The sequence below is a fragment of the Sorex araneus genome, chromosome 3, assembly GCF_027595985.1.
Source record: "Sorex araneus isolate mSorAra2 chromosome 3, mSorAra2.pri, whole genome shotgun sequence".
Taxonomy (NCBI): Eukaryota; Metazoa; Chordata; class Mammalia; order Eulipotyphla; family Soricidae; genus Sorex; species Sorex araneus.
The window spans coordinates 200,844,453-200,856,554 of record NC_073304.1 but is presented as its reverse complement, the minus strand read 5'-3'; the positions used below and the strand labels follow the sequence as shown (position 1 = coordinate 200,856,554).

Here is a 12,102-nt window from a genome sequence, read left to right as displayed (position 1 = left end):
TTTTGCTTTTTAGATCACACCCAGCAATGCATGGGGGTTACTCCTGTTTTATGCACTCAGGAATTAGTCCTGGCGGTGCTTGGGGGACCATATGGGATGCTGGGAACCAAACCCGGATTGGCTGCGTGCAAGGCAAAGGCCCTACCTGCTGTGCTATCGCTCCAGCCCCCAAAATAATGTTTAATCAGTAAAAATTACCTGTTTGATGGATTTGGGGCACACAATTTTTAAACTCCTAAACATACCAGAATTATTTATAAAATATATCCTATATATATATTTCACTCTTACTATCTTCATTCAAATATTTATTGAGAATATCTTATAGAGGTATTGCCAAGGCCTTAGAAATGAAGGCATAACTTAAGTGAGCTCAGAATATTACAGTATAACAATACAATGGTACTTTTTTTTTTTTTTTTTTTTTTTTGCTTTTTGGGTCACACCTGGCGATGCACAGGGGTTACTCCTGGCTCTGCACTCAGGAATTACCCCTGGCCGTGCTCAGGGGACCATATGGGATGCTGGGATTTGAACCCGGGTCGGCCGCGTGCAAGGCAAACGCCCTACCCGCTGTGCTATCTCTCCAGCCCCCTACAATGGTACTTTTAAATAATCAAATCTACTAAAGAAATTCATAACTAATTGCTTCTAAAGGAGTGACAGTTAAATTTAGTAGTGCTTTTTTTTCTGATGACAGTTGCAATTTTAAACATGTCATGGCGAAAAAAATATATTGTTAATAACACATCACAATTTAGAAGTGTATAATATAAAAATAAATCTGCAATGATCCAACTATCCCCACCTTAACTCTCCATCCCCAGCCATATTAATAGTTCAGTACATAAATTTCCAGACAATACCCACGCACACATATATTTATTTTATAAAAAAAGTCTCGTATTATATATACTGCTCTACATCAGCACAGACAGCTGCAGTTTTCTATATATACATCACTGCATCAATATCTACTAGTGCCCTCTTGATGGACATTTAGACAGCTGCCTCCCTTTCCCTGTCTTCCTAATTTTAATTAATTCTTGTGAACAAAGTGCAATAGATGTCCTGGTACCTTTCAGAGTTTGTCTATATAGCATCCTTTGTGTGTTTGTGTATGTGTATGTGTATTTGGCCCACACCAACTGTGCTCAGGGCTTACTCCTGGCTCTGCACTCAGGGATCACTCCCAGGGGACTCAGGGGACTATATCGGGTACTGAGGACTGAACCTGGCTCAAATATATGCAAAGCAAGCACCCTACCTTCTGTACTATCATTGTGACCCAATATTAGGTCATTTATTTAAGTGTGAGTCGTTAGAGCTAATCATATGATCACACTTAAGCCCTTCTCAATTTCTATACTTAAAACATATATATACACCAGAAGTGTTCTTAAAAATAGAACAATTTCACATCTTACATATATCCTTTAGTAGATGAGAAATTCATATTTTACCTACTTAAAGGTACTTATCATCCAGCAGTCACTTATGAAGGCATAACTACATGACTTCTAACAGACTCTCTCTTTTGAATTTTTTTTTTTAATTTTGGGATCCACCCCAGGTAATGTCGAGGAGAGGAGTCACGGAGTGTCAGGGATGCAGAACAAGAAATACCTTCTATCACTTGAGACACAATTCTGGCCCTAAATGGTTTTTCTCACTCAATCACATAAGTTGTACTCACAATGGATTGCTAGTTAAAGACAAAAAAGCATAAACAACACTGGGATACAATAAATTAATATAAAATGATAAACTACTTCAAGAGTAAGTTTAATCCCATTCACAGGTAGCATAATCCTGGCAGACATGCATCTGTATAATTTTAAAATGTCTCCAGTATTTATAATGCCTAGACTTGAACAAGAAAATACTGATAATATTCAATTCAGATAATATGATTTTTGTGTGTGTGTTTGGAGTGGCGGGGGAGGGGAGAGGCTGGGGATGGGTGAGTGAGGGTGGCGGGGTGAAGGAAGGGGAATCAGCTTCTGAAAAGCAGTCTGAATTTCTTCAGTTACATCTTCAGTTGGAAACAAAGCTTTAACAGTATACAATACTTCTGGGAGGGGTCATGGCAGGAACGGAAAGAAGGCCACGTCCAGCATTACTCAGGACTCACTCTTTGGTCTATGCTCAAGAATCATTCTTGGTGGTGGTTGGGGAAGCAGGGTCGGCTGCAAGCAAGGCAGGCACTTTATCCCCTGTGCTATCTCTCTGGCCCCAACATTTTAATTTGGGGGCCACAGACGACTGTGCCTATGGCTTACTCCAGACTCTGTGCTCAGGGATCACACCTGGTGGGGCTCAGAGGGTTATATGTGATGGCAGCGACTGAACCAGAATCAACTACATGCAAGGCAAGCGCTTACTCACTGCACTATCTCGCCATCCCAAGATACTTTATTTTTTCTAAAGAGAATACACATTTTTTAAAAAATCAGGCGAGAAAATCAATCTCACCCTAGATTTATATTAAATATCTATAAATTAAGAAATTAAATATTAATCTACCTAGTCCCTAAAACATTTCATTTAAAATTTGTAATTGTTCACTGTATCACTGTCATCCCCTTGTTCATCGGTTTACTCAAGCGGGCGCCAGTAATGTCTCCATTCATCCCAGCTCTGAGATTTTAGCAGCCTCTCCTTACTCGTCTTTCCCAATGATTGGAGGCTCTTTCAGGGTCAGGGGAATGAGACCTGTTATTGTTACTGTTTTTGGCATATGGAATGCACCACGGGGAGCTTGCCAGGCTCTGCTGTGTGGGCGGGATACTCTTGGTAGCTTGCTCGGCTCTCCTAGAGGCATATATGCTCACTTCCTTCCATGATGATGTGGCCAGAAATATGTTCACTCATGCATGAGGCTCGGCCCGAGAATGTGGAAAGCGGCCTAGAGCATGGCGGCAGTTGAGTAGTGGAGGCCGGCAGCCAGGGTTGGGTCCCTTCAGACAGGGAGGACTTAGGTAAGATAAGTTGTTTTAACAATATTGATTCCTTCAATACAAAGCATGGAATATCTTACTATTCTCTATGTATCTTGAGTGATTTAAAATTACCACAGTATAATCTTCTGCATCTTTTGTTAAGCTGATTCCTAGATACTTGATGTTTTGGGATACTGCATTAAATGGGATAGATTCCTTGATTGCTTTCTCCTCTTATTCATTCGTTGTATGTAAGAATGCGACCAGTTTTTCTATATTCACTTTGTAGCCAAGACTTTGCTGCACTGGTTTATTGTTTCTAGGAGCTTTTTAATATATTCTTTAAGGTCTTCTAGATATATTATTATGTCATCTGCAAATAAGGATAATTTGTCTTCTTTTCCAATTTGGATCCCTCTGATTTTTCTTGCCTGACTAATTGCACTATAGCCAGGAGAACTAATAATACATTGAATAGAGTGGAGACAGTGGTTATCCTTGCCATATACTTGATCACAGTGTGAATGAGTTCAGTTTTTCACCATTCAGAATGATACTGACATTGCGCTTGTTATAGATGACCGTTACTATCTTAAGGAAGGTTCCTTCCATCCCTATTTTATTGAGGACGTTCTATGTTAACTATATGTGCTAGAGTAGAAGTCCTCTTATACGCACCCAAACAGGACCGTAGTCAAGTGAAACTTCATTTGAGCATACTGAATATCTTGTTTCCATTTTGACAGATCATGTTCATCCAAGAAATACATAAATGAACTATAGTCAATGTACAGTTAAGTCTATGTACATTGTCTATTTGTTTATAAGACAAAAAATAAACATTTGAGGCACTGGTGAAGGGATGGTTGTTTCAGCATTGTATAACTGAGACCTAAGCCTGAAAGCATTGTAATCTTCCACACGGTGATTTAATAAAAAAAAAATATATATATATATATAAAAGAAAATAAAATAAACATTTGACATAGAATATGAAATTCAAATCTGAGAGTCAACAATTAGTTGTTACTCGAGTTATAATTTTATGCTGAACATAAACCAGTTTTTATAAAAGTATATCATATTATAATTATGGCTTCAAAGTGATTCTTAGAATCTGTTACAAAAAATTGTATGTTTGTGTATGTTTGTGTGTATATATGTTTGTATATATTTATATAATACTGACTAAAATTATTCACCTTCACATTTTTCAAGAATCTGGACTGTTTCTCCTATTTCTAAAATTAACCCTTGAGGGATGGATCCTAGAAGCCTTAATTTTATATAAATAATACATGATATTATTTAACTGGGAAAATTAAGTGTGTTTTGTAATAATACTATTAAAGGTATTAATAATAATATACTGACCAAAATAAAGCAGAGTTTTTTTACACTATTTCTCAAGAATTATCAAGTATATTCATTTACAAGTCATACAATTAATATTCAGTGTAGTATGTTTGAGAGTTACTGATTTTATGTTTTAATATTGATCTCTAAGCTGCACATCTTTCAATTGTGACCCTCCCTTGTAATACCTGCTACAAATGATCTCCTTGGGAAATGTTTTATAATTTCCTACAACTGAAGTAAAATCAAACCCTTGCTTTTTCCAGATGTCTTACCTGTGTTGCCAAACTTAAGACCTGCTGTACCAGTTCTTGCGTTTCTGATGGTTTCTTGAGAAACAACTTCACTATGGCAGTAAGCAGAGTGAGCTGCACCTAAGCAGACATAATTCAATAGAGAAAGTGAAAGGCACATACATTTTCCATGCTATTATCTTCAAAATGGTGCTCCCCAACTATGAATTACTACGAGATCCTTCTGTTTATTTTTAAGGGTCAAAATAAAAAACAACCAATATCAACAAACCAACCAAAAATTCATTAGCTTCCTATCTCCAAATTGCATTTCTGGCATCAAATACTGTATTTGCACTGGTGAAAGGATGGGTGTTGTAACACTGCATGACTGAAACTTGATCATGAATAACTTTGCAACTCTGCAAATCTTAAGGTAATTAAAAAAAAATTGTATATATTTCTGAGCTAGAAAATTATTTATATTTCTTAAAGCAAACACTAACATATTGATGGCAATAAAACTGATTCCTGACCAAATCCTCTTATTATTTACTTCCATCAAGAGCCTCAACTTTGGGGAAACTCTATCTTTCATACTGGCAAGAGCCACAATGGTAGAATTATGCCAATTCATGGCAAACTTAAGAGTGGTCTACTAAACTATAAAGTTACTGGCTTATGTGTTCCTTGCACAGGTTTATTAAATAAGGGTTACTATGTTAACGTCGTATGAGTACTTTGGTTTGCAGCTGACTATACGAAACAGGAGAGAAGAGTTTAATAATTCATCTCCTCCTCTGGGCCATGGGTCTATGGTCAGGCCTCTTAAATTTGGTACAGAAACAGAGTTACAACTCAGCAGTAGAGTACATATCTGACTTATGAAGTCCTGAGTTCATTCAATTCCCTCAGCCTACCACACAGAAAGGGAATGAGTCTAACCACCCACAGAAAATCTTTTATAATGTACAAGTTGAAATGAGCCACAGCCATTATTCAACATTGATATCAGTTAAAAAGTTAAAGTTCAAAAAAAAAAAAAAAAAAAAGTTAAAGTTCTAACTACTCCTTCTAAGCCACTAGTTTTCAAAGTGTTGTTTCGAACCAATACTACCAGCATCACCTTGAAATGCAACACCAAAGCCCAGTTCAGATTTATAAGCCAAAAACTCCAGGGAGGGGTCTCCCATAGCTGCTGCCATGTTGATTTGCCCACATGGCCCTGCTCTGCTGATTCATGACTAAATCTCCAAAGAGATGCAAGTCAAGCAGTTAGAACTCATGGACACACAGTTCCAGCAGCTGAAAACTCTGGGGCACACCTGGGAGGCAGACCAACTGAGTACCCAAGTTCAGGCAGTCGCACCCACACCCCACTGCTGCAGCCACATGCAATGGCTCAATCCCACTGCTTCACGAATATTCTCTCCAGTGGCACAAACTGCAAGTAATTTCAGGTACCCCAGTACCCAGGTTGAGAACTCTAGTGTGTCTTCTCAGAGTCAGGGTGGTCACCTCCCCTACTTGCCAAAGTCCTGACAGCCACAGCCACAGCCACCAACCACCCACACCCACAACCATGTCAACTCACTGGCCAAGACCATAGATCTTGAAATCTCTGAATGCATACTTGAGACTCCTCCTAATTCCTAAATACTGAAATTCCAGTAGCAGCACACCAAATTACACGGGAAAGTAACAAAGAAACCAACTAACCCAACAAACAAAAACAGTTAACACAGAAGGCTCAACTAGCAACACCTTAGTAAATTCTTAGACAAAGACTAAACCCTGTGATTTTTTTTTTTTGCTTTTTGGGTCACACCCAGAGATGTACAGGGGTTACTCCTGGCTCATGCTCTCAGAAATTATTCTTGGCAGTGCTCGGGGAACCATGTGGGATGCTGGGAATCGAACCTGGGTCGGCTGCATGCAAGGCAAACACCCTACCCGCTGTGCTATTGCTCCAGCCCCGTGATCTGATAATTTTTTACATTAAAAAAAAAACCAAACTTATTTTTGGAGGGATGGGTACTCGATCATTGTATGAGTGAAACACAAGCACAAAAGTTTGTAAGTCTGTAACTGTACCTCAGGGTGATTCACTAATTTAAAAAAAAGTATGTATACATATATATACTGATTTTATTTTATACTCATACGTTTGAATACTGGAACTCTATTATCTAATCAATTTCAACTCTAGAATTATGACAACAGTTGTGGCTTTTGCCTACATTTTTTAAAAAGTGAAAAATAATAAATTACAAAATAAAAGCTATAGGTAGTAGAACCCTAAAAACCTTTAAAAAGTTCTCCAGGTGTTTCTAATGCCAAATTTGAGAACCAGCTGTCTAAGTTAGAGACTTGTTTCACAAAAATCAATACAACTGACAAAGGTTACTTCTTATGGAGGAAAAATTAACAAACCTAAAAATTCATTTATAAGGACTGGAACGTTAGTACACAAGGTAGTGTGTTTGCTTTGCACATAGCTGACCAGGGTTCAATCCCCGGCAAGCCATATGGTCCCCTGAGCATTGCCAGGAATAATTCCTGAGTGCAGAGCCAGTGTTACCCCAGAGCATCATTAGGTGTGACCCAAAGAAACAAAACAAAACAGAAAAATCATTTATAAACAGAAGATACTTTACTGTCCCTGAATCTTCCTCAACAAATCTAGGAAAAAGGATCTATGTAAGAACTTACCTGGGTGCTTTCATCATGAAAACCCTCTAGGAAGCTCTCCAATAGCTCATCTGCATTGTCAATTCTTTCGGCATATTCTCCCACAATCCAAATCATAGCAGCTCGAGCATCTGGCTCATCCAGCGAGTCCAAGTTCTCACACAGAGTAGCAATGATACTTTCATACCTGACATACACACACAAAAAAGACTATATTTACTACAGGCAAAACTAAGAATTGCATTTAGAATGAACACTATGGGCCAGAGAGGTAGTACAGCATAGGGAATTTGCTTTGCATGCAGCCAACCTGGGTTCTATATCTGGCACCCCGTATGGGCCTGAGCCCACCACCAGTGACCCCTGAGCTCAGAACCAGGAGTAAGTCCTGAGTACTGCCGATGTGCCCACACCCCCAAAAAAGAACTCTAAATGTAAAACTAAAAATAAGGTATACTAAACCAAAGTATTAATTATAAAGGCTTTAGTTAAGAGACTGCACAAGCATTAAGCAGATTTTAAATATCTTAAATTTCCTTTTAATTATGTTTTAATAACTAGAACTTAAACCATTATACACTCATCAGATATCCTATAATTTTGGCAAGTGTAATTTTGCACAAGGAAAAATCAACCTACAGTAGAAGATAATGCTAACATATTTTAAATAATCTTTCTTAAAACTAGATCAGATCATTTCCTATTTTTCTATTTTGCCTTAATGATAGAGGAAACGAATTTTTTTAAGAGCAGCATCCAGACTATAAATAGCCACTGTCTCAAAACATTTAGTCTTATCGTTTTATAGAGATACTTATGTTCTTTTTTTCATGCAACAGCATTAGTAACTTGTTTCTCAAAAAACAACTATTTTTATTTGTACACATCTATTTACCATGTTGACTTCTTGACTAATAGTTTTTTGTTTGTTTTGGGGGTTTCTTTTTTGGATTTTTGTGTCACACCTGGCAATGCACCCGGTTACTCCTGGCTGTGCACACAGCACCTACTCCTAGTGGTGTTCAGGGGACCACATGGGATGTGGGGATTGAAACCGAGCTGGCCGTGTGCAAGGCAAACACCCTAGCTGCTGTACTATTGCTTCAGTCTCCTAATAGAGTTTTAAACATCAGAATGACTTTGTATAATAGGATATATACAATCAAATAATTTGCTAGCTTTCACTAAGTTAGGTTTTCAACAGTACTTTCTCAAAATGCTGGGCCAGAGAGACAGTCCAATGGACTGAGCATACGCTTTACATGCAGAAGTCATGGGTTTAATCCCTAAGACCACATGGTTCCCTGAGCACTGAAGGGTCCAACTCCAAGCACAGAGCCAGGAATAGGACCAAAGTACCACAGAACATGTCCCTAAAACCAAAACTAAGCTATTTTAACTCCTTGTTATAAATCAGAAATGGATATAATTCTCTACCATATTAAGGTAACTCCCTCAACCCTGAAATCAAAAAGTTTAGAAACCAAATTTTCTTCACTTATTTTTATATTTTTCATTGAGTCACAGTAAGCTAGAGTTACAAAGCTAACCATGGTCAGGTTTCAGTCATACAGTGTTCCAACACTCATCCCTTCACCTGTAGAAATCCATTTTCTGCTTTTCTTTTCTTTTTTTTTTTTTGAAGTAAAACAGATTTTATTTGGAGGTTTTCTTGAGGAAGGGGAAGAAGGGAGAGTGTAATGTGCTCAGGAGAAAATGGGGGTTCTTCAAAGATTGAAAGAGCTGCTACATATATCCAGCCTGCATGAAATATGAATGTACACATCTCAAGAGGAGAGATGTAGGCTACACACATGCTCAGTCAACACATGTGTTTGGCCACAACACAAGGACACAAGCAGCACATGGGCTCAGGCAGCATATTCGCCTGCCTTTATTTATTTTTTTGTGGCATCAGACCCTAGGCATCACACATGCAGAGCAGGTGCTCCAATGACTAAACCATGCATACCTTGCTCCCAACTCTCCTCTTTTTGGAAGAATGGTAAAAGGATGTGATCCTTTCTTTAAAAACAACATTCGTATAGCATAAAATTTGTATATATTATACATTTTACATGCATACACACATATTTATTGATCACAACTTTGCTAAAATAGTTATTCTAACTTTAAGTCCACAATCTAGTTAACTTTGTTTTTGTTTGGGTCACACCTGGCAATGCTCAGGGATAACTCTTAAGTCTGTATTTAGGAATCACTTCTGGTGGTGCTCAGGGGACCATTTGAGATGCTGGGGATTGAACCTGGGTTGGCCGTATGAAAGGGAACTAACTGCCTTACCCACTGTACTATCTTTCCACCCCTAAGTTAACTTTCTGCAAATATCACAAACTTAACTTTTAAAATTAAACCAAAAGCTTCAACACAAGATAAAAATATCACAAAGAGATCTAGGAAACTTATAATATGTGTTCTATTTCAGTCTTTCAGATTCCTTAATCACCTGCTTTCAAAAGCAAATCTGAAAAAGTAGTTTTGCTTCTCAGACTAAGATGCCCTGCCGTGAAAATTGGGGTATCAAAATGTAGACTTGATTTTTATGGGAGCACTACCACGCTTCAGAAAAGGTCTAAGGCCTTTTATTTACTTTTATCACATATTACATAGTAAAGCAGGGTTAAAAAAAAAAGCAGGTTTAATCCTATGCATGATAAAATCAGGCTTTTTGTTGTTGTTGTTGTTTTTGTTTTTGGGTCACACCTGGTGATGCACAGGGGTCACTCCTGGCTCATGCACTCAGGAATTACTCCTGGCAGTGCTCAGGGGACCACATGGGATGCTGGGAATCGAACCCGGGTCAGCCGTGTGCAAGGCAAACGCCCTACCCACTGTGCTATCACTCCAGCCCCCAGGATTTTATTTTTTAATAATGTACTTTTTATAACCATTTAAATTGAAAGGGAAATAACTGGGGGCTGGGATTAAGCCACACCTAGCAAGGTGATACTAAGAACTGAGCCCAGAGCTCCTGCAGGTACTTCAGCCCTTGGCGCTCCCTCCTTTACCCTGAAGAACAATTCTTACATAAGCCAGTTTCATAATGCCTTACTTAAAATTTTCCTAAATTATCTTATGATAAAGGGTAGAAACATACTTGTTGGGGTATTTGCGAAAGATGTCCCTGATGACAACAATTGCCTCTTGGACGACATAATTTACTTTAGTCTGGATGAGATCAAGCAATGTGCTTACACAGCGTTCTGCGGATTGCTGCAAAGAAGAGCATAATAAATGAGAAATCTATTTAATATTACATTCTCAACACAATATTTAGAGAACACACAGGTACATTGATTGAAATAAATTCAAGATCAGGCACTTAATGTGACCAAGCTTTATGAAAGGCTCAGCTATCTAGATTTATAGAAACTTGAGAAAATATCTTCAACTAAATACACCAGTAGATGAGTCCTCATTTGAAAAGAATCACCTTTGACAGCCAAGGGACTAGAAATAACAAGAAAAACCAAAATAGGAAGATAAAAATTAAAATTAAAAAAAAAAAAAGAAAACAAAGTAAAGGGCCTAGAACTTAGGGTTAAGTGGAAACAGCTAAATTTCTTTAGTGCAGACAAATGTTTTACAAGGAGAGGATATAAAGCAATCATAGATTTTCAAAATTACCTGCAGCTTAAAATTAGTAATTACAGAGGGCTGGAGCGATAGCACAGCGGGTAGGGCGTTTGCCTTGCACGCGGCCAACCCGGGTTCAATTATTGGCATCCCATATGGTCCCCCAAGCACGCCAGGAGTAATTCCTGACTGCAAAACCAGGAGTAACCCCTGAGCATCGCTGGGTGTGACCCAAAAAAAGCAAAAAAAAAAAAATGGTAATTACAGAACTAAAGAAGTTTACCATCCTTTTTGGCAGGTGGAAGGCATTGGGCCTCACCCAGCTGTACTCAGGGATTACTCCAGTGTTCAGGGTCATTCCCAGCAGTGCTGGGGGGAACGCATGCCGTGCTTCATGCGAAACAAGCACACTTACCCCAGAACTCTGTCTCTGGCCCCAGAAACTTACATATCTTGGTCTATCTTGCTAAAAAAGTCTATGGTCTAACTCAAATGCCCAACTATAGATGAATGGGTCAAGAAGCTGTGGTATATTTACAGAGCAGAATACTATGCAGTTTGAAGAACAAAATTCTGTGACTGGAAGCAACAAGGATAGAAATGGAGGAGATCATGTTGAGTGAACTCAGTCAGATTTCACTCATATGTGGGGCCTAAAGATATAGAGCAAGGTAGCAACAAAGGGCCAAAGGCAACATAAAAGAAAAACTAATCCAGACCATTGAATGAGGGAAGGGAATTGAAAAGGAGGGGCACTGGGGTCCTTGGGGGAAACAGATAGGAACACTGGTGATGGGTGTGGTGTTCGAATTATGGGAAACCACCAATACAGTACTGTAAATCACAGAAATTTAAAGTCAATTAAAAAAGTTTTTAAAGAAAAATTTCTTTGATAAACTGCAATTTCCCATTGTAGTTTATCTATAAAACAGAATTTGAGCTGGGAGGTACATGCCTTACACTTGTGATACCTGGGGGGTTCAATCTCTGGCACAGTTAAAAGAGAAAGTTTGATCTATTAATCTTTCTTTTTTTCTTTTGGGGTCACACCCAGTGATGCACAGGAGTTACTTCTGGCTCATGCTCTCAGGAATTACTCCTGGAGGTGCTCAGGGGACCATATAGGATGCTGGGAATCGAACTTGGATTGGCTGCATGCAAGGCAAACTCCCTACCCACTGAGCTATTGCTACAACCCCTGATCTATTAATCTTTTATTTTGAAAAGTATGTGGGCCCTATTAATCTTTTACTATGAAGAGTATATGGGCTAATACAAGAGAT

The 12,102-nt window shown here is 38.5% G+C and overlaps 1 protein-coding gene across 1 annotated transcript in view; it reads right to left on the bottom strand.

Moving 5' to 3' along the window:
• The window catches only part of AP2B1 (adaptor related protein complex 2 subunit beta 1), a 153,202-nt gene that overhangs the window by 88,966 nt on the left and 52,134 nt on the right, over positions 1-12,102 (bottom strand). Inside the window, exons 10-12 of the mRNA XM_055130675.1 lie at positions 10,341-10,456; positions 7,244-7,409; positions 4,574-4,672 (exon numbers count right to left, since the gene is read on the bottom strand). Of these exons, the coding sequence (XP_054986650.1) occupies positions 4,574-4,672; positions 7,244-7,409; positions 10,341-10,456 (381 nt within the window). The remainder of the gene's footprint in view (positions 1-4,573; positions 4,673-7,243; positions 7,410-10,340; positions 10,457-12,102) is intronic.